General features: G+C 43.6%; 1 protein-coding gene across 1 annotated transcript in view; it reads right to left on the reverse strand.

The window, feature by feature from the left end:
• LOC115203859 (laminin subunit gamma-3) overlaps positions 1-24,312 on the reverse strand; it is a 229,827-nt gene that overhangs the window by 74,842 nt on the left and 130,673 nt on the right. Inside the window, exons 11-12 of the mRNA XM_029768908.1 lie at positions 21,219-21,328; positions 15,730-15,966 (exon numbers count right to left, since the gene is read on the reverse strand). Coding sequence (XP_029624768.1) covers positions 15,730-15,966; positions 21,219-21,328 — 347 coding nt within the window. The remainder of the gene's footprint in view (positions 1-15,729; positions 15,967-21,218; positions 21,329-24,312) is intronic.

Consider the following 24,312-nt stretch of genomic DNA (forward strand, 5'->3'; position numbering starts at 1 on the left):
AGGTAGGCAGATGGAGGGAGGGAGAGAGAGAGAAAAGGAAAGGGTCACCCTTCTCTCTCGCTGGAGAGCAATCAGTGAGTGATAGAAGAAAAAATATGAGGACAGAAATACATATTTAACTGGCATTGGCTGCACACCCTAAAAAAAGGCTTCCTTGGGAAGGGTGATCATTCTATGTGGAACCATAATGACTCAAAGAACCATTTGAGCTCTTCAATGGTTCTTTACAGTTCACAAAACGGTTCTTTGCTCTTTTAGTGATCATTACAGTTTTTTTTCTCGCTTTGGTAATATTTTCACAAGTAAATTTTATGTGGTACATTTTCATAACTCTTTGTAAAAAACACCAAACTGGTCACACTTGTAACACAGCCAGTATTTAATTCAAAACCTGTCATTGTGCATTCATTTGGATTGTAAACAACTCTCACCACACAATCATTGATTCAAAATATAAGTTTATTGTGAAATGTAATGAGGTTTAATCACCAAAACATGATGATATCTTTTCAATGTCGTCGTTTTAACTACCACTTAATCCAATAGCAAACAATGCAAGATACACTATATATACAAAAGTATGTGGACACCCCTTGAAATTAGTATATTTGGCTATTTCAGCCACACCCGTTGCTGACAGGTGTATACAATTGAGCACACAGCCATGCAATCTCCATAGACAAACATTGACAGTAGAATGGCCTTAGTGAAAAGCTCAGTGACTTTCAACGTGGCACCGTCATAGGATGCCACCTTTACAAGTCACTTCGTCAAATTTCTGCCTTGGTAGAGGTGCCCCGGTCAACTGTAAGTGCTGTTATTGTGAACTGGGAACATCTAGGAACAACAATGGCTCAGCTGCGAAGTGGTAGGCCACACAAGCTCACAGAACGGGAGTGCTGAAGCGTGGGGCGCGTAAAAATGATCTGTCCTCGCTTGCAACACAAATTGACATGGGTGACCCCTTCCCCTTGACATGCCAGCTCAATTTCATTGAAAAACACAATGAGGTGTGCAGCATTGTAGAATACAAGTAATGGCTTACCACACCATCTTCAGAGATAGCTGCGCACATGGAAATGTTTCCCCCACGTTGTCTAGGCACCTGCACGGTTGGCCGATGAGGTTCTGCCTACAGAGCCGAGTTTTGGCAAGGTTGAAGCCCGCTTCATCGACAAAGATATACTTGTGATTAACCATTAAGCGCATTTGTATTAAGTTATGGTCAAATGTATTTAAAGAAATTATTAGAGAATCATATGGAAAGTATTGTGAGCATTGCGAAAGACAATTACTTAATATGAAAGGTACAGTGGTTCTTTCTTTAAAAGTTGCGTCATACTGCAGAATGGTATGGCGTGTTGGAGTGCATGACCTCATGTATTTTACTGACAGCAATTGTTGCCAGTAATGCTAGTTTTACTACCAGAGGGCCTCTTTGAGAAGCTAAGTTATTGAAATGACATTAATATATATATATATTTTGTTATTGAACCTTCATTTAACTCAGCAAGTCAGTTAAGAACAAATTCTTAATTACAATGACAGCATACACTGGCCAAACCCGGACAAAGCTGGGCCAGTTGTACGCCGCCCTATGGGACCCAATCACAGCCAGTTGTGATACAGCCTGGATTCAAACCAGGGTGTCTGTAGTGACACCTCAAGCACTGAGATGCAGTGCCTTAGACAGCTGCGCCACTCAGGAGCTGTAGGCCTAAGAGTCCTGTAGCTGTTTATGCGTAACTTAATTATTGGCATAAAGGCCTACTTCATTGTACAGTATATCAATCAATCAATCATTCATTAATTTGTGCATGTCATGACACAGCATACAACTCATCCATGTCTTCATTTTAATTATTAATATCTTTTTTTGTATTTTACCTCCACAATTTCAATCTTGTCTCATTGCTGCAACTCCCCAACGGTCTTGGGAGGCGAAGGTCGAGTCATGCATCCTCCAAAACATGACCCACTAAACTGCGCTTCTTAACATCCGCCCGCCACACCAATGTGTCAGAAGAAACACCGTTCAATTGACGATAGAGGTCCGGCTCGCCACAAGAGCACGATAAGTCAAGTAAAGCCCCCCAGGCCAAACCCTCCCCTAACACAGACGATGCTGGGCCAATTGTGATCCTCCCTATGAGACTCCCAATCACGGCCTGTTGTGACATAGCCTGGGATCGAACCAAGATCTGAAGTGACACCTCCAGCACTGCGATGTAGTGCCTTAGACCGCTGCGCCACTCGGGAGGCCTCTTTGTCTTTGTCTTGAAGAAGATGGCGCCGACAGACATGGCTGCTCTGCTTCCAGCTCCTAAGCAATGTCATTTCTTACATTATTAGCCCAGAACGTGTTATCCAAAATAACTTTAGGATATCAGAGCGGCGGAACCTCACCAGCATTACAACCAGAAATACAACTTTCCAGAATTGGATCCTTTGTTCGTACCCCCCAGGGCAATTGAACTTAACCCAGAGGCTGCTCCAAAACGCCGCCGGAAGAGAGTAAATATTCGGAGTGGACTTCTAGTCCGACTCAGGAGGCGTGTACACTATCCACCGCTTCTGAATATATTACTAGCTAATGTTCAGTCCCTGGACAATAAAGTAGATGAGCTCAGGGTGAGGATCTCCTTCCAGAGATAAATCAGGGACTATAACATACTCTGTTTCACGGAATAATGGCTCTGTCCGGATATACTGTCCCCATCCATACAGCCAGCTGGGTTGTCAGTACATCGAGCACACAGGAATAAAGAACTCTCCAGGAAGAAGAAAGGCGGGGGTGTATGTTTCATGATTAACTACTCATGGTGTGATTGTGATAACTTGCAGAAACTCAAGTCCTTTTATTCACCCAACCTAGAATAGCTCACAATCAAATGCCGACCGTATAACCTCCTAAGAGATATTTCTTCGGTTATAGTCACAGCCCTGTATATTCCCTCTCCAGCCGATACCCTGACGGCCCTCAAGGAACTACACTGGACTATGCAACCACATATCTTAATGACACATTTATTGAAACTGGGGATTTTAACAAAGCAAATTTGAGCAAAGTTCTATCAATACATTGACTGTAGTACACGTGCTGGAAAAACACTAGACCACTGCTACTCCCACTGCCTACAAGGCCCTCCCCCGCCCTCCCTTTGGTAAATCAGATTACAACTCTATTTTGCTCCTCCCTTCCTATTGGCATGAACTCAAACTGGAAGTACCCATGCTAAGGTCTATTCAACACAGGTCTGACCAATCAGAATACATGCGTCAACATTATTTTGATCACATGGACTGGGATATGTTCCGCGTAGCCTCTGAGAATAACATTGACATATACAGTGGAAAGAAAAAGTATGTGAATTTTAGAATTAGAATTACCTGGACTTCTAGATAAGTTGGTCATAAAATTGTATCTGATCTTCATCTAAGTCACAACAATAGATAAGCACAGTCTGCTTAAACTAATAACACCCAAACAATTATCATTTCTCATGTCTTTATTGAACACACCGAGTAAACATTCACAGTGCAGGTTGGAAAAGGTATGTGAACCCTCGGATTTAACGACAGGTTGACCCTCCTCTGGCAGCAATAACCTCAACCAAACATTTCTGTAGTTGTGGATCAGACTTGCTAAACGGGTCAGGAGGAATTTTGGACCATTACTTGTCACAAAACTGTTTCAGTTCCACAATATTTTTGGGATGTCTGGTGTGAACCACTCTCTTGAGGTCATGCCGTAGCATCTCAATCGGGTTGATGTCAGGACTGACTGGGCCACTCCAGAAGGTATATTTTCTTCTGTTCAAGGCAGTCTGTGGTTGATTTACTTCTGTCTTTTGGGTTGTTGTCCTGTTGCATCACCTAACTTCTGTTGAGCTTCAATTGGCGGACAGATAGCCTTACATTCTCCTGCAAAATGTCTTGATAAACTTGGGAAAACATTTTTACATTGATGATAGCAAGCTGTCCAGGCCCTAAGGCAGCTAAGCAGCCCCAAACTATGATGCTCCCTCCACCATAGTTTACAGTTTGGATGAGGTTTTGATGTTGGTGTTCTGTGCCTTTTGTTCTCCACACATAGTGTGTTGTGTTCCTTCCAAACAACACAACTTTATTTTCATCTGTCCACAGAATATTTTGCCAGTAGCGCTGTAGAACATCCAGTTGCTCTTTTGCGAACTTTAGATGTGCAGCAATGTTTTTTTTAACAGCAGTGGCTTCTTCCATTGTGTCCTCCCATGAACACCATTCTTGTTTAGGGTTTTACGTATTGTAAACTTGTCAACAGAGATGATAGCATCTTCTAGAGATTTATGTAAGTCTTTAGCTGATACTCTAGGATTCTTCTTAACCTCATTGAGCATTCTGGGCTGTGCTCTTGCAGTCATCTTTGCAGGATGGCCACTCCTATGGAGAGTAACAACAGTGCTGAACTTTCTCCATTTATAGACAATTTGTCTTTCCAGCTTTATGCAAGGCAACAATTCTTAATCTTAGGTCTTCTGAGATCTCTTTTGCTCATGGCACGGTTCACATCAGGCAATGCTTCTTGTGAATAGCAAACTCACATTTTGTGAGTGTTTTCTATGGGGCAGGGCATCTCCAATCTCATCTCATTGATTTGACTCCAGGTTAGTAAACTCCTGACTCCAATTAGCTTTTGGAGAAGTCATTAGCCTAGGGGTTCACATAATCTTTCCAACCTACACTATGAATATTTAAATTATGTAGTCAATATAGACAAGAAAAATACAATTTGTGTGTTATTAGTTTAAACCTGTTTGGGACAGGGGGCAGTATTTTCACGTTCGGATGAAAAGCGTGCCCAGAGTAAACTGCCTGCTACTCGGGCCCAGAGTCAAATATTTGCATATTATTAGTACATTTCGATAGAATACACTCTGACGTTTCTAAAACTGTTTGAATGATGTCTGTGAGTATAACAGAACTCATATGGCAGGCAAAAACCTGAGAAAAATCCAACCAGGAAGTGGGAACTCTGAGGTTTGTAGTTTTCAAGTGATTGCCTATCCAAACTACAGTGTCTGTGGGGTCATTTTGCACTTCCTAAGGCTTCCACTAGATGTCAACAGTCTTTAGAACCTTGTTTCATGCTTCTACTGTGACTGGGGAGAGAATAAGAGCTGACTCAACAAGTGGACTGCCTGAGGCCAATGAGTTGTTTACTGTGTGGTCACGCAGGCGCACCGTTCCTTCTTTTTCCTCTGTAATGAATACGCTATTGTCCGGTTGGAATATTATCGAAGATTTATGATAAAAAGACCCTAAGGCTTGATTGTAAACATCGTTTGACATGTTTCTACGAACGGTAATGGAACTTTTTGACTTTTCGTCTAGGGTTTTGCGCTCGCGCATTATGCCTTTGGAATAGTGATCTGAATGCGAGAACTAAATGGGGGTATTTGGACATAAATATGGAGTTTATTGAACAAAACAAACATTTCTTGTGGAAGTGGGAGTCCTGGGAGTGCATTCCGATGAAGATCAGCAAAGGTAAGTGAAGATTTATAATACTATTTCTGAGTTTTGTTGACTCCAGAACTTGGCGGGTAACTGTATAGCTTGCTTTGATGGCTGAGCTCTGTACTCAGTATATTGAACAATGTGCTTTCGCCGTAAAGCTGTTTTGAAATCTGACACAGCGGTTGCATTAAGGAGAAGTGTATCTATAATTCTTTCAATAACTGTTGTAAATTTTATCAACCTTTATGATGAGTATTTTTGTAAATTGATGTGCTCATTCACCGGCAGTTTTGGAGGCAAAACATTTTCTGAACATCACGCACCAATGTAAAATGGGGTTTTTGGATATAAATATGAACTTTATCGAACAAAACATACATGTATTGTGTAACATTGAGTCCTGGGAGTGTCATCTGATGAAGATCGTCAAAGGTTAGTGATTCATTTTAGCTGTATTTATGGTTTTTGTGACGCCTCTCCTTGCTTGGAAAATGGCTGTGTGGTTTTTCTTGTCAAGGTGATGTCCTAACATAATCTAATACTATGCTTTCGCCTTAAAGCCTTTTTGAAATCGGACAATGTGGTTGGATTAACGAGAAGTTTATCTTTAAAATGGTGAAAAATAGTTGATTGTTTGAGAAATTTGAATTATGAGATCTTTGTTGTTTTGTATTTCGCACCCTGCTATTCTATTGGCTGTTGACGAGGGGTCCCACTGGCGGAATGGGGTTCCGCTAGCGGAACGTCTGTCCTCAACAGGTTTTAAGCACATTGTGTATGTCTATCATTTTTTGTAAAGTTTATGCAGAAATCAGGTAATTCCAAAGGGTTCACATACTTTTTCTTGCCACTGTACACGGACACCGTATCTGAGTTCATCAAGAAGCGTACACGGGATATTGTTCCCACTGTGACTATTAAAACCAACCCAAACCAGGAACCGTGGATACATGGCAGCATTCGTGCAAAACTGAAAGCCGAACCACCGCATTTAACCATGGCAAGGGGAATACAAACAGTGTAGTTATTCCCTCTGTAAGGCAATCAAACAGGCAAAAACCTCAGTACAGAGACAAAGTGGAGTCGCAATTCAACAGCTCAAACACAAGACGTATGTAGTAGTGTTTACAGAGAATCACATATTACAAAGGGAAAACTAGCCATGTCGCAGACACTGACGTCTTGCTCCCGTGCAAGCTAAAAACCTTATTTGCCCGCTTTGAGGATAACACAGTGCCAAGGACGCGGCCCACTCCCAAGGACTGTGGGCTGTCGTTCTCCATGGCTGATGTGAGTAAGACATTTAGGAGTGTTAACCTTTGCAAGGCTGTCGGCCCAGACAGAATCCCTAGCCGAGTCCTCAGAGCATGCGCAGACCAGCTGGCTGGAGTGTTTACGGACATATTCATTCTCTCCCTATCCTAGTCTGCTGTCCCCACTTGCTTCCAGATGTCCACCATTGCTCCTGTATCCAAGAAAGCAAAGGTATCTGAACTAAATGCCTATCACCACGTAGCATCATAAAGCGCTTTGACAGGCTAGTTAAGGATCATATCAACCCTACCTTACCTGACACCCTAGACCCACTTCAATTTGCTTACGCCCCTATAGATCCACAGACGATACAATCACCATCGCACTGCACACTGCCCTATCCTATCTGGACAAGAAGAATAGCTATGTAAGAATGCTGTTCTGACTACAGCACAGCCTTCAACACCATAGTACCCTCCAAGCTCATCATTAAGCTTGGGTCCCTGGGCTGAACCCCGCCCTGTGCAACTGGGTCCTGGACTTCCTGATGGGCCATCCTACCGGTGAAGGTAGGAAACATCACCTCCACTTCACTGATCCTCAACACAGGGGGCCCACAAGGGTGCATACTGAGCCCTGTCCTGTACTCCCTGTTCACCCATGACTGCGTGGCCATGCACGTCTCCAACTCAATCATTAAGTTTGCAGACGACACAACAGTAGTAGGCCTGATTACCAACAATGGCGAGACAGCCTACAATTAGGAGGCGAGGACCCTGGAGAAGGTGAAAAGCTTGGAGAAGCAGTGGAGAAGGTGAAACGCTTTTCTGTCCTTAGGAGGCTCAAGAAATTCGGCTTGGCCCCCAAGAAACTCGCAACCTTTTATGGATGCACAATTGAGATCCTCGTGTAAGGCTGTATCATCGCCTGGTACGGCAACTACACCGCGCGCAACCACAGGTGTCTCCAGAGGGTGGTGCGGTCTGCCCAACGCATCATTGGGGGCACAATGCCTGCCCTCTAGGATACTTACAGCACCCGATGTCACAGGAAGACCAAAAAGATAATCAAGGACATCAACCACCCGAGCAACGGCGAGGTCAGTACAGGTGCACCAAAGCTGGGACCGAGAGACTGAAAAACAGATTCTATCTCAAGGCCATCAGACTGTTAAATAGCCATCACTAACCGGCTACCACTCGGTTACTCATTCCTGCACATTAAAGGCTGCTACCCTATATACATAGACATGGAATCATTGTGACTTTAATAATGGAATACATACTGCTTTACTTATTTCAATGTATATACTCTGTTCTATTCCACTGTATTTTAGTCAATGCCACTCCAACATTGCTCGTCCTAATATTTATATATTTCTTAATTCCATTCTTTTACTTTTAGATTTGTGTGTATCGTTGCGAATTGTTAGACACTACTGCACTGTCGGAGCTAGGAACAGAAGCATTTTGCTACATCCGCAATAACATCTGCTAAATATGTGTATGTGACCAATACAATGTGATTTGATTTGATTGAAATACAGTAAAGCATTTTAGCTATAAAACAAAATAACAAAGGGAGCCTTGAATTATTAAACAATGAATAAACCGCAACATGTCAGTTCAGTGATTGAATTCAGGAATTTATTAGACTTTTTAATATTGGCTCTACTAGACTTTAGAAGCTTTTTTTGTTAGAACATAGTTTAAGGGATTGATTATAATTTGTTGTAAATTAGGCCAACCAATTGTAGGCTAACCAATACCCAAATGGCGATTCAGTGAAAATAAAAATCTGATTGATTTATCAAGACCAGTCCCCATGCCTGTCAAAAAGCACTGCGAAACGGTGCTAAAATAGTTGACCACAAGCAGGTAGGCTATTGCTTCAAATCCAATCAGAACAATTGGATGGCTTTGGGTGTTTCAGTAAGCAACATTTTATTGCCTTCAATTGCATTAGCCTATATTATTCCAATACTTCTATCATTCAGAGATATTTATTCACATAGTAATTCATTTTGGATCCATCCAGATGTGGTTGGATAACAGTGCATGTGGTGGGCTATGCAAAGAGATGGGTGAAGTGACATGCCTCACAAACATCCATTAATACATTTAAAGTCCCTAAACTCAGCAAGAGTCTATTGTCCTGCTGATAGCCCATCAAGGGTGGATGGCTTCTTTTGTATTCCAATTCATTGGTAATGCCACCGGATTATTCTTTCTATTGTTGTTATCTATTTGGTAACATTCCACAAGTAAATGTAATAAATTAAACACCTACATTAAATAGCTCAGGTCTTGAAAATACATATGTGAAATATGCTTATTAGCGAAGATTTCGTGGCATTGCCATCAACTTGTTCATTTTGCAGATATCACTTGCGTATAATCAGTAAGCACATATATTTTAAGAATAGAATGGAATATAACAGACCATTTTCATTTCTCTTAGAATAAAAACCTTACAGTGTAGTAATAAGCTACTGTCCAGTTACACCTTCTTCTTCTGACAGAGGAAGAGCAATTCTTAAACTATTGTTCTAAATTCAATCAGTCTCTTCTTCTTCATCCTCATCATTCAGTTTGTTCAAATTCAACTGTCATACATTAATCACTCCCATTCAACAACTCCAAATAGCTTTTGCATGTGCTCCAAAGGGATAACTTGAAATAACATGATATAGTTGATACAGTTGAAGTCGGAAGTTTACATACACCTTAGCCAAATACTTTTAAACAATTTAAAGGCAATGCTACTAAATACTAATTGAGTGTATATAAACTTCTGACCCACTGGGAATGTGATGAAAGAAATAAAAGCTGAAATAAATCATACTCTCTAATATTATTCTGACATTTCACATTCTTAAAATAAAGTGGTGATCCTAACTGACCTAAGACAGGGAATTTTTACTAGGATTAAATGTCAGGAATTGTGAAAAACTGAGGTTAAAAGCATTTGGCTAAGGTGTATGTAATCTTCCGACTTCAAATTTATGGAATACTATGTGATAAGTGCGTGTGTAACAGTATATTAAGTATCCTAATGTACTGGTGTGAAGGCAAATGGGCAGTGGTGTAAAGTATTTCAGTAAAAATACTTTAAAGTTCCCCACATGTCCTTGTCGGTATTGTTTTTTGTAAGTGCTTGTGCACATTATGTTCTGGTGTGTGTCGAGTTATGTACCCATTTATTATTGTTTTATAATCCGGTGGTTTTATTTATTAAACTGAGCCATTGGAACCACAGTTTTTGCTCTCCTGCGTCTGACTTCTCTGCCGCCAGTACGCACCCCTTACAGAATACCGTACCAAACTTATGGAGTCAGCAGGAGCAGGTACCCCGGGTATAGAGGTGGAGGAGCATGTCCAGGAGCACGCAGCAATTCTCCACTATCTTGGCACCACCATGGACCGCGTTGTCCAGACAATGGACCACTGGGAGAGACAGGGAGTTCTCCCAGCGCCTCCACCAGCACAACCGGGGTCTCCACTACAGCCCCTCCTTCTCCTGGTCCCAGTGGGATTCGTTTCTCCCTTCCCCAAGAATATGATGGGACGGCTGCGAACTGGCAGGGTTTCCTATTACAACTGGACCTATACCTGGCAACCGTCCACCCGGATCCTTCGGGCCGTGAGAGGGTGTTCGCCCTCGTCTCGTGCCTCACCGGGAAAGCCCTGGAGTGGGCCAACGCTGTGTGGAGAGAGGGAGATGCGGCGTTGGACCAGTTTGAGGAGTTCACCCACTGTTTCACCTACCGCCCGAGGGTAGAGCGGCGGGTGAGCGCCTCTTCCATCTGAGGCAGGGGACGAGGAGCGCCCAGGAGTTCGCCCTGGCTGCCGTTTCGGACCCTGGCTGCCGGCGTGGAATGGAGCGACAGGGCCCTGATCGACCATTATTGTTGCAGTCTGCGCGAGGATGTCCGTCGGGAGTTGGCCTGCAGAGACACCCCCCTCACGTTCGACCAGCTGGTGGACCTGTCCATCCGGCTGGATAACCTGCTGGCTACCTGCAGACGTTCAGATCGGGGTCTGTAAGTTCCATCCCCACGCACCCCCTCTCCGATACCCATGGAGCTGGGAGGGGCGGTGCGCAGGGAGACCGGAGGGGGTTCCAGCTCGTGCACCATCTGTGGCCGCAGAGGTCACACTGCCGGTCGGTGCCAGGTTGGTTCCTCTAGGTAATGAGGTAGCAGGCAGGGCGCTCTGGCGTCACCCCAGGTGAGCCGGCACCATTCTCACCCAGAGCCCTCTGTTGCACATATGTTTGTGTATGTCACTTTCCCTGAGTTTTCCCCGCATTCCCAGCACAAGGCGCTCGTCGATTCAGGCGCGGCTGGGAATTTTATTGATAGAGCGTTCGCCCATAGTTTAGGGATCCTCATTGTTCCTGTGTCTGTGCCCTTCCCCGTTCACGCATTAGATAGTCGACCATTAGGGTCAGGGTTGATTAGGGAGGTCACCGCTCCTCTGGGCATGGTGACGCAGGGGGGTCACAAGGAGAGAATTAGTCTCTTCCTTATTGACTCTCCTGCGTTTCCCATGGTGCTAGGCCTACCCTGGTTAGCTTGTCATAACCCCACTGTTTCTTGGCCACAGAGGGCTCTCACAGGGTGGTCGCGAGAGTGCTCGGGGAGGTGTTTAGGGGTTTCCGTTGGTGCTACTACGGTGGAGAGTCCAGACCAGGTCTCCACCATGCGCATTTCCCCTGAATATGCCGAAGGCAACTCAATTACCACCCCATCGATGGGGTGATTGTGCGATAAATCTCCTGGTAGACGCTGCACTTACCAGGAGTCACAAGTATCCCCTCTCACAGGCGGAGACGGAGGCTATGGAAACATATGTCTCCGAATCCCTGCATCAGGGGTACATTCGGTCCTCCACTTCACCCGCCTCCTCGAGTTTCTTTTTTGTGAAGAAGAAGGAGGAAGGTCTGCGCCCGTGTATTGACTATCGGGGTCTGAACCAGATCACTGTGAGGTATAGTTACCCGCTACCGCTCATAGCCACAGCGATTGAGTCAATGCACGGGGCGCGCTTCTTCACCAAACTAGATCTCAGGAGCGCTTACAACCTGGTGCATATCCGGGAGGGAGATGAGTGGAAGACGGCTTTCAGTGCCACCTCAGGGCACTATGAGTACCTCGTCATGCCGTATGGGTTGATGAAGGCGCCATCAGTCTTCCAAGCCTTTGTAGACGAGATTATCCGGGACCTGCACGGGCAGGGTGTAGTGGTATATATTGATGACATTTTGATATACTCCGCTACATGCGCCGAGCCTGTGTCCCTGGTGCGCAGGGTGCTTGGTTGCCTGTTGGAGCATGACCTGTACGTCAAGGCTGAGAAATGCCTGTTCTTCCAGCAGTCCGTCTCCTTCCTAGGGTATTGCATTTACACCTCAGGGGTGGAGATCGAGATTGACCGCATTTCAGCTGTGCGTAATTGGCCGACTCCCACCACGGTAAAGGTGGTGCAGCGGTTCTTAGGGTTTGCCAGCTAGTACCGGAGGTTTATCCGGGGTTTTGGTCAGGTAGCGGCTTCCATTACCTCACTGCTGAAGGGGGGCCGGTGCGCTTGCAGTGGTCAGCTGAGGCGGACAGGGCTTTTAGTCACCTGAGGGCTCTGTTTACCTTGGCTCCCATGCTGGCCCATCCGGATCCCTCTTTGGCGTTCATAGTGGAGGTGGACACGTCCGAGGCTGGGATAGGAGCTGTGCTCTCTCAGCGCTCGGGTACGCCACCGAAGCTCCGCCCCTGTGCCTTCTTCTCAAAGAAGCTCAGCCCGGCGGAGCGAAACTATGACGTGGGGGACCGGGAGCTGTTGGCTGTCGTCAAGGCCTTGAAGGCGTGGAGACATTGGCTTGAGGGGGCTAAACACCCTTTTCTCATCTGGACTGACCACCGTAATCTGGATAACATCTGGGCGGCGAGGAGACCACCTCGCCAGGCAAGGTGGGCCATGTTTTTCACCCGTTTTGTGTTTACCCTTTCCTACAGACCAGGCTCCCAGAATGTGAAGGCAGACGCATTGTCTCAGGTGTATGACACAGAGGAGCGGCCCATGGATCACACTCCCGCCTCCTGCCTGGTGGCGCCGGTAGTGTGGGAGCTGGACACGGACATTGAGCAGGCATTACGTGCAGAGCCCGCTCCCGTCCAGTGTCCCGCTGGGCGTCTGTACGTCCCGTCTGTTGTTCGTGACCGGTTGATCTATTGGGCCCAGACGTCACCCTCCTCTGGTCATCCTGGGATCGGTCAGACAGTGCGCTGTTTGAGCGGGAGGTACTGGTGGCCTACCTTGGCTAAGGACGTGAGGGTTTATGTTTCCTCCTGCTCGGTGTGCGCCCAGTGTAAGGCTCCTAGGCACCTGCCCAGAGGTAAGCTACACCCCTTACCTGTTCCACAACGGCCTTGGTCGCACCTGTCGGTGGATTTTCTGACCGATCTTCCACTCTCACAGGGTAGCACCTCGATCCTGGTCGTTGTGGATTGTTTCTGTAAGTCCTGTCATCTCCTCCCTCTGCCCGTTCTCCCTACAGCCCTACAGACTGCGGAGGCCTTGTTTACGCATGTCTTCCGGCACTACGGGGTGCCTGAGGATATAGTATCTGATCGAGGTCCCAGTTCACGTCTAGGGTCTGGAAGGCGTTCATGGAACATGTGGGGGTCGCAATCAGCCTTACTTCAGGGTTTCACCCCGAGAGTAATGGGCAGGTGGAGAGAGTAAACCAGGATGTGGGAAGGTTTCTGTGGTCCTATTGCCAGGACCGGCCAGGGGAGTGGGCGGTGTTCATACCCTGGGCTGAGATGGCACAGAACTCGCTTCGCCACTTCTCCACTAACCTCTCTCCCTTCCAGTGCATACTGGGGTACCAGTCGGATCTGGCGCCTTGGCATCAGAGTCAGACCGAGGTTCCTGCGGTGGACGACTGGTTCAGGCACGCGGAGGAGACATGGGAGGCTGTCCGTATTCACCTTCAGCAGGCCATGACGCGCCAAAAGGAGAATGCAGACCGCCACCGCAGTGAGGCCCCGGTGCGAACCGGGTCTGGCTCTCGACCCGAAACCTGCCCCTTCGCCTGCCCAACTTCCACCCGATTACCGTATTAACTCCTCGTTCCATGTGTCTCTCCTCAGGCCGGTGGTGGCTGGTCCGCTCCAGGAGTCTGAGGTGCGGGAGGTTCCTCCCCCCCTCTGGATATCGGGGGGGCCCCGGCATACTCCGTTCGCTCCATACTGGATTCGAGGCACCGGGCGAGGGGCCTTCAATATCTCGTGGAGTGGGAGGGGTACGGTCCAGAGGAGAGGTGCTGGGTTCCGGTCGAGGACGTGTTGGACCCTTCAATGCTGCAGGAGTTCCACCGTCTTCGTCCGGATCGCCCTGCGCCTCGCCCTCCGGGTCGTCCCCGAGACCGGTGTTGGCGCGCTGCTGGCGCCGCGTGTCGGGGGGGGGGGGTACTGTTACGACTTCGGTCCCTCCATGTTCGGGCGACGTTCGGCGGTCGACGTCACCGGTCTTCTAGCTATCGCCGATCCACTTTTCATTTTCCATTTGTTTTGTCTTGTCTTCCCACACACCTGGTTTCAATCCCATCAATTACATGTTGTGTATTTAACCCTCTGTTCCCCACATGTCCTTGTGGGGAACAGTGAATCTTTGTGAAGTGAAAGCCTTCTCCATCTAATTCTAGTCCTATATTATTATTAAGGACAACAAAACTTATTTCATTTAACTGTTGAAAGCGAGGAAGGAATAAAGCAACAATAGAGAGAGAAAGAGGAGGTAAGCCAATAACATTAGGGGAAATATTATGAAAGTTATATATGTGTCAGCCTACTAATAACACAAATTAGCCCTATTAAAATCAAATTCGCTAGTCTTTACTTGTAAATTTGTAGTCTGCATGTGCTGCACCAGAATCAAATGTTCTCTTCTGCTTTATCATGGTTTGAACAATGTGCGTAATTCCAGTCCATATAATACAGTATAATACAATACAGTAAAGTAATACAGTTCATACTCAAAAAGATTAGCCTACTGGAGCTAGTTTAATTTACCCAAGAGAGCATATAGCTAGGTACATCTGTGGGCTTTTATGTTTTTCTGTTGTGCGTAATGTTCAGTAGCCTATATCATACAGTCAGTATATGTATTGGATAACGGCACAATCATTTGGGCTTCTTTGGGCTTGGGGTCATTAAATATCATAAAATGTATTTAATATATGGCTCATCAGTCTCAGGTAGTATCAGGCTGATCAAAGCTCTAATTAAATCTAGACATTTATATGCATTATAATACTTTTGAATGACACTTCCATTTTTTGGCTGGAAATACCGGGTTACCCGGGAGGAAAGTGATTTATTCTTGGGATGGAACATTTGTAAAATAATGAGAAAATATTCAACCCTATTCCAGAGTTATAAACACAATAATAGAACCTATGCAATTTTAACAATATAATATGGCTATTAAACCAGAAAAAATACAAAAATGTGTGGTTCTACAAAGAATCTTTGAGATTGTGAAATCTTCTTTTTGGAACCATTCTCCATAAAGCTTTTATAAAGAATCATAAAAAGGGTTCTATATAGCCCTCAAAAGGGTTGTAACCATTGCGGAACCTTTTTTGGTGCTACGTAGAACCTTTTTTAATGTATCTTCATAGAACTTTAAGAAAGGGTTCTTTATATCACCAAACAGGTTCCATTTAGAACATCATGAAAAAAGGTTCCATTTAGCACCAAAAAGGGTTCTGCTTATTTTACAAGCCAAAGAACCCTTATTTGGCACTATATAGAACTGTTGCATTCAGTGTGCAGAGAAGAGTAGAAAAAATTAGGGAAGGGAAGAAAAGCGAAGGTGGAGAAGGAGATAGAGGATATGAGAAGAGAGAAAGAGAGGTACAGAGAGAGCATGAGAAAATGAGTGAACAAGAAAACACAGATTAAAAATCTCCTACCTGTCTCAGGGTGGCAGGGTCCGTGCTGGTGGCAGGTGCAAGGCACACAGGGTGACAGGGGTCCTCTGTTAGGGACCTCTCTGGTGTAGCCTGGGGAACACAGCTCACAGAACTGACCCTCAAACCCTGGGGGGCACGTACACACCTCAACCCAGGGAGCAGGGGTGGTAGAGGAGGTAGCGGGGCTGGAGGAGTGGGCAGCGGAGGCCAGGGTTACCCTTGAGAGTTGGGACGTGTCTGGGGAGAGAGTTTGGAGATAATTAATACTTTAACTTCAACTCTGGAGAGAGAGGAGGAAGAGAGAGAGAGGGCATGAATGTTCAAACGTACTAACTCTGAAAGGCTACTCTGACATACTGAAGTTAATGGTCCAGTACTAATGTGTGTTTGATCATCAGGGACTTAGCCAAGTTGCTGTTGCATAGGCAGTGGTGTAAGTACTTAAGTCAAAATACTTTAAAGTACTACTCAAGAAGTTATTTGGGGTATCTGTACTTTACTATTTATATTTTTGACAACTTTTACTTCACTACATTCCTAAAGAAAATAATATACATTTTACTCCATACATTTTCCCTGACACCCAAAAGTACTCATCACATTTTGACAGAAAAATGGTCCAATTCACACACTTTCCTATTGTCTCTGATCTGGCAGACACAAATGTTTTGTTTGTAAATTATGTCTGAGTGTTGGAGTGTGCCCCTGGCTATCCGTCAATAAAAAATAAAATGGTGCCTTCTGGTTTGCTTAGTATAAGGAATTTGAAATGGTTTATACTTTTACTTTTACTTTTAATACTTAAGTACATTTTAGCAATTCCATTTCTTTTGATATTTAAGTATATTTAAAACCAAATACTTTTCGATTTTTACTCAAGTGATATTTTACTGGGTGACTTTCACTTTTAGTTGAGTCAATTTCTATTAAGTTATCTTTATTTTTACTCAAGTACGGCAATTGAGTACTTTTTCCACCATGGACATAGGTGGGAAGTCACCCCATATGTCTTTTACTGTAGGCTATGTGCCCATGCATGAGGGTGGTCAAGAATATAGCTCTGTAGGCTACAGTAGTGTGAGAGTGATATCAGCTGGTAAAGCTAACACTTTTATCATCTCTGTCTCTCTGGATATTCACTGGAGGTCCCGAGGTGCCCAATAAGACAAGCCAGCTGTTCACCATGCAAACTCTGTTACACATTGTAGCTCTATGATTTTGTGGGTGTGTGTGTGTGTGTGTGTGTGCGCGCATGCACGCATTTGATGCACATGGGTGTACACACACACCTAGCCACCTCACTCTGGAAATCTCTGATAAAACAAAATAAATCAGTGCGGTGGAGTGAGGGAGGAGGAGGAATGGAGGAGAGGAAAAGGAGAAGAGGTGGAGGTATGGCAGGAGCCTGCACCCACAGGGATTACTGATCACTCTCTCCTTCATGAATAGTGATGGGCGGATAGTACAGGTTGAATCCTCCTCAGCCATCATACAGAATACTACCACCACTAGTCAAGGTCCAGCGCATGGCTTTTAACAGTGTGTGTGCATGTGTGTCAGTCACAGCGAGTCAGGGATGTGCGATTTTGATGAGATCAAAAATGTAGCCTGTGTGTGTAATGAGAGATGAATGTGTAATGAGAGAGAACGGAACAGAGGGAAAGAAAAAGATAGGGGGAAAAGACAGGATGAGCATGAGGAAGAGAGAGAACTTGGGCTCTAACAAATTGTGATCCCCTGATCCTTCAGCGACGATCAAACACAATTCATTTATCATACTATCAGCCAATCAGCACCCAACCAACTCATCCTCAACCCAACCAACCAAACCAACTCATGGGGTGGCAGGGTAGCCTAGTGGTTAGAGCATTGGACTAGTAACTGAAAGGTTGCAAGTTCAAATCCCTGAGCTGACAAGGTACAAATCTGTCGTTCTGCCCCTGAACAAGGCAGTGTTCCTAGGCCGTCATTGAAAACGAGAATTTGTTCTTAACTGACTTGCATAGTTAAATAAAGACAAAAAATCCCCTGACAACCATTCCCCTAGCTGCCTGCTAACCCCTGTACAACACTCTCTTCCTTGTCTCCCTATTTTCCCTCTTCTGTCATCTATGTTCAATCCCTCTCAGATCATCTCAGTACATTGTTCTAAACACTATGAGAGAGAGAGAACCCCCTTCCCCCCCAAAAAGAGCAGAAGATTTGGAAGAACAGACAGGCAATATCTGTGAATGAAAGTCCTGCTCTCTCTCGCATAGATGGACTTGGCACAACTCAGTGCTTCAGTCAGAGCAGGTGTGTGTTGAACACTCAGCGACAAGTCACTCAGTCTAAAGATGCCCTTAAATGTGTGTCTGTGTGTGCCTCTATCACTTATTAGGCTAAAAGTGGTTGTGTGTATAAACTAGACAGAGTGTGTGTGTGTGTGTGTGTGTGTGTGTGTGTGCGTGTCTATCTGAAAGTGAATTAGGCAGACTGTTACTAAGTGAGCTAGAGCTCCAGTAGTGAACTTCCCTTGCCAGTGAACAAACTTGGCAGCTGATATTTGCGAGTCCCAGTGGTGCTATCAGAGAGATTCTCCTCAGAGCCTAACAGAAGAGGCCAGCGCCAATGAGAGGGCAGCAGGTTGAGAGCAGGAAGTAGGAACCAGACTGCTGTCTATTAACTAACTGCTGTAGTAAAGCCCTCTCATGTTAGGCAGGAAAATGTGAATAACAGGGCAGAGAGGAACCACTACACTGACTACAGAGCATGTTGCCTGCTTGCACATCATATCTTAATTAAACTTTTCTGATGGAGAAAAATGCCTAGGTTAAATATAAACATACTCACAGTAATAGAGTACTGGAGGCACAAAAATGAAAAACACGCTAGCCATTGCATGTACTGTGTGCACATTGCATGTACTGTACAAACACACGTACAAACATATACACAGCAAAAGTGTTAATCCAGGTGTTGAGGTATAAAGTGTTGTGTTATATCTGAGTGTTGATTCTAGTGGGGTTAACACAAGTAGATTGAAATTGAATAATGGTGTTTACTTCGATTGACCAACACACAGTAGAACTTCTCTTGGCAAGATTTTTTTTTTAAAGTTAGTTTTTTTACTAATGTTAGTCATTTTGCCCGTGTGGTGTTCTGTGCCTGGCTAGTTAGCTTTCACCGTTCTACCTACCAGAGATTCACCCCGATTCTGCCATTGGCTTGTGGCTATCAAGAATGATGCGGTGACCAAAGATTATCAGGGGAATTTTACTGCTGAACAGACAACAGCTGAGAAGTGATGAGATACCATTGATTTTTTTCCTTCACAACAACAGTTTAGCTGGGTACGTTAGCTAGCTAACTTTACAGTCCTGTATTGAACTCTGAAAGCCATCAGCTAAATCATATAGCTATCTTTGGTATACATAATGTCAATCAATGTTGCCTATGCCATGGTAGTCACTGCTAGACTGGTAGCTACCTTCAGCAGAGTAAACATGTTTGTTTGTTCATTCTATCTTTGACCAAAGTTAGCTAACGTAAGCTAGCTAATGTTACCAAATAAGAGTATCTCATCTATTCCACCCTTGTCTGGAAAACACTCTGTTACTAAAAATAGAATTGTCGATATAACTAACTCACCCTTTATTTGTGTGTTGGTAGTCTCAGCTGGCTAGCAATCTTGCTGCTAATTTAGTGACTAGGTAGGTAACAGCAAGCTGACAATATTTTGAAATGTCCATTGCTAGGTATGCTTAGCTAGCGAGTCTAATAGAGATCAATACAATTAGTGGGGTGGTTAAATTGTGTATTTTGTGTATTTTGTGGAAGGTGGTACAGAATCTGATTCCACCAACATGCGCTTCCAACCCTTAGCTCTGCACAAGATGAAGATAAGTTAGCCAAAATATTTACAAGCTGACAGCTAAGATAGCTTAATTTACAGTGAGCATGGTATAAACATGAATTGGGTAATGTTTGTATGGTTTGTGTTTGTTTTACGAGGTTAAAGGTGGTTAGAGGTAGTACCTTCCAGACCATGTAATCAATTTTGTCTACCCCTCTTCTCTTTTTACCTTTTCTTTTTGTAAAACTCAGGTTATCTGGAGTAATTCCACAGCGCCTTGCTGAAAAATACCACAAAGTGGGGGCATTTTGGGTACACAAGCATGAGGGAGCAAACATACATTGCAGTTAAGGAGCACAACAAAATTGTGGGACAGAAACCAGTAAGGGACACGGAATGTTATAAAATCAAGACTACACAGTAATAACACAACCACCTTTCTTATTTCTGCAGATGATCAAAACAAAATACAAAGACAGGTCTACAAAATTCCCCTGCAAAGGGCTACTATTGACAATAATGATCTGTCAAAGTAAATGGGCTGGGGGAGGTTTACTGACAGTACTTTGAGATGAGGAAGGGGGTTTTGGTTTTGCAGGTTCGTGCTTAGACAGTAAATGCATTGTTGGGTATGAGAGCAATGGAGGTGCCATTTCTCCTCAATCTGCAGAGAATTGTAGCTACAGATTGTTAGACCAGATAATGTGATTTACACAAAGATTTTACTGACATCTTGTCTCTTTCAAGTCTTCTCTCATTGATCTAGACCGTCTTCTCTCATTGATCGCCCAACACAATTTGTAGTGTTTCAGAGACTACAATTATATGTGCCTGCTTGTATATTTAGCAATGAATCCGCCAATAGGAACATCGCTGAAAGATATCCAATGGCTCTATCGAACAAGGACAACCATATCTACACTCACAAAAATGTATAGTGCGATTTTACTTTCATTTAACTAGGCAAATCAGTTAAGAACAAATTCTTATTTTCAATGACAGCCTAGGAACAGTGCCCATCAGTACACCGCAATACACCAGAAGCCGTCATACAGTATATCATTCAGCACACGAAGCCCTGACCTGCCCTCCTCCTGGGCAATTATGTGTGAAACACATCTCACTTTCCAAGAAATGCTTCAGCTTGATGAAAACAATTCAAGGTTGTTGACAGTAAATACCCCATTAGGAAAGGCCTTATGAGCTGTAGAATATTTTATCACAAAGGATTTACTTCAAACATGAACACATTCACTTTGCCAATAACTTCATTAGCACTTTCAAAGCTTAATATTATTGAATGCAGGAATGTCTCTGTCATTAACAAACACAGTCACGGGTGGGTATCTCGCACACTCACTCGAAAGGTATGCTGGGAAATACGCAAATAAGGCTTTACACCCCTCTCCCCCCAACACTGCGAAAGAGTGACAGCATCAACTCTAATAAAGTGTTATTTTAAGTCAGAATGTGTAACACCCATGGTGTTAGGGAACCAACACACAAGGGTTGTTAGTTTGTCAACACTTTGAAAAGTGTTAGTTTAACCTTATTTCTGTGGGTCACATGTAATTTCTAAGAAAGTATTTAATTTAACACTGTTGGTGTTAACATTCTGATCTTGCAGCGTGCATACACACACACACTCACTTACAGTTGTGTCCTCCTGCGTTGCTGATCCTGAATGCAGTGAGGTTGAAGAGAAGACTTTGGAACTCGAAGGCAGACAGAAAAGGCCTCAGTCTTGTCTCCTCCTTGTGAAGTCTGGAAGAAGACAAACACAAACACAGGTCCATGATTACTGAGGACCGCAACATGTTATTACAGTATGTTTGTATGAAGGAATGCATGTATGAATGAATCTGAAAATCTCACATCACCCACATAACACATCTGAAATCTAGTATGAGATGTTTGCATTAGCATTGGGGGAGCTGTGTACACTCTGGTATAAGTTTATCTCTGTTTGATATACAGCTCAAACTCTGTCCTGTGTGAATGTGTTATATATGAGCAGGGTATGTCCTATCTGTCTATGAGTTTGTGTTGACAGCATCTTAAATTCTTTCTCTCTCTATCTCTCTGTGTCTATGTATGCGTATCTTCACGGATCCACCTGTACCCGAATATCCAAGACCCAGAATTATAAATAATGTCACAGGTCTGGGTCGGCTCTGATATGATTGTAACAGGTCTCGGGTATGTGTAATTTCAACTGACTTGTGGAGTCACTAGTAATTACTATTGATGGGGAAACAAAGCTGAGGATATCATTGAGAATATCCAGCGAATTGTGTCGAAAATCAGTTCATTACTCGAGGCTATGATTAATACAGTGTACACTAGTGGCACCTGCTGGTCCAAATAATTTTAAACAGCCCAATTATTATACATTACGTTGCGTGTGTCGTAGCGCGTGCACAGGGTCGTTGTTGATCATGTGCTTCTGATAAAGTGATACAAGCATCGGTGCCCTGTTTCGAAACAAACTGCTTAGCGATTTTGTTGCATGCCTTGGAGCTCCGGTATCAAACTTAACATCACTAGTAATTACCAGTTCAAGGGTTGTTCAAATGGATTTTCCCTGTCGTATGTTGTAAATTCCCACTTGGTTAGGAATGCAGCATCATTACTGCATTTTGAAATGTAGGTGGGACAATGTGCTGTTGGGGGCTCATTAGCATATTTATGAGTATTACAATTACATGGTGACTAGCTATAAAGGAGTTATCTTATGTTTATTTGCTATCACATGCACTTAAATCCGCCTTAAATTAAATCAGCCCTTCAATGTTTATGAACTATGTACATGAACTGGGATGACTTTCCCCATTTATGGGAGACCAAAAAGAGTTTGCTAAAAGCCATGCCAAGAATAAGCCACATCTGCCAGCTTCTCATAGGTCACCACTGTTACAGTATGCTGCTAATCAGCAAGTGATATGCATGTGGTTTACAGAAGAGACAGTGAAGATTGGTAGTAACTAACACATTCACTTACAAGACTCGCAGAACAGATCTTGTCAAGAAGGCACTGTATTTGTACTGGCATAATCATCAAAAACATCAACTGCTACAACACTTCCACTGACAGTTGGCAACAAAGCGCAGTGATGATCGTACCTTATATAATAAATATTGGGTAGGAAAATGTCTCGCGTTCTCTCTCTCTTCCCTGTGAAATGTTATTAACATGCTGTAAGGCTATCTGTGCCTCTCTGGCTGATAAGATTTCATGTTTTCTGCTTCTCCAGAGGATGGTGAAACTAATGAGCTGCCAACTCTGGATGAGCTCCCATTTCCCCCTGTAGATACGGACTATGAATAATGATTGAAGGTGGTTTTTGTTTAAACAAAAATTGTTAAACAACAGGGTTTTATATTGTGACTAAGTTGATGTCCCAGGAACAGTTATTGAAAAACATAGGTCAATCCAACCTGATTGTGGTAAGAGATATGGAAACAATGGTTAACATTGAGTGATTCACCTCTGAATCTACAGATCCCTTGTGTATGTGTGTGTATTTTTGATGCTCACTCCCATTAATAGAAGTATAACATTTATTATGATTATAGTATTACCATACTAATTGGATTGTACAACCCAGAATGAAGGGTTTGAAATTATGATGTGTCTGTTTTTTTTCTGTGTTGATTTCCCTTACTTTAATATTATAGAGTATTTTGAAATAGAAGCTAAAATTGAAATGCTTGCATTAAATGTAATGATTATCATCACCCATGTGATAAGAGGATGGAATGTGATGGAAATGTATATACTTGTGCTTTTCTATTTACCAATTGATATGTTCTATGTTTGTCCTTTCTATGAACCAATTTCTCTGTTCATGCAAGTGACTGACTGAACGAATCCTCACTATCAATAGCTGCAATTTGGCAGTATGCCCAGACCTTGTTTTGAGAACAAAATATATCTCAGTTTCAAGGTCTCAGCTGAGAGAGATGCCTTGTGAGGTATTGGTCATGTTATGAACCAGTATTGGTCGGTCACAACAAACAAAACGGTAATGATGAATGAATTATGCTAAATCATTCGAATAGAACTTGTCTGTGTATAGCCATATATAAAACAACTGCGGGCGGCCCCAGTAGAGCTTCTGACAGATGTTCACTATGGTGCATTAAGTTTGTTGGAACCTCTCCAGCGCACTGACAATAAACAATTATTCATTTAAGATTGACTTCGAGTGTCCCTGTGTAAGAATTTCCACAACAATACCTACAAGGCACCGAACCCAGAGGTTGCAGTTTCAAGTCCCCAAATAATTCATATATACTCTATGTCAAGTGTCCTTGAGCACTGGTAGTTTTACGTTAGTGCTGATAATTGGACAATTATTTTGTCGATTTTGGGCAGCATTTAGCAAAGTGCAAAAATGCATTCTTGCAAATAAGTCTGTGGCCATAACTCTTTAATGCTCACATATCTGGTGGTGTAGCTGCACTGTAGCAGAACATTTCAGGTTGTTAGTGACCAAGAAATGATGTGTTCAAATACCATTTAAGTGTTGTGACAGTACAACATTTACAAGAATGCAGCATCATACTGCCATTTATAAAAATAACACACAAAAAATTGTATTTCAGGAAAGATGCTGAAATACAAAATATATTTTATATTTGAGATTCTTCAAAGTTGCCACCCTTTGCCATGATGACAGCTTCCACTGGTCTAGCTACATTTTCAGATTACACGTTTTGACATGAAGTCTTTTTCATTTCAAGTT

The sequence above is a fragment of the Salmo trutta genome, chromosome 12 (genome assembly GCF_901001165.1).
Source record: "Salmo trutta chromosome 12, fSalTru1.1, whole genome shotgun sequence".
NCBI classification, from domain to species: Eukaryota; Metazoa; Chordata; class Actinopteri; order Salmoniformes; family Salmonidae; genus Salmo; species Salmo trutta.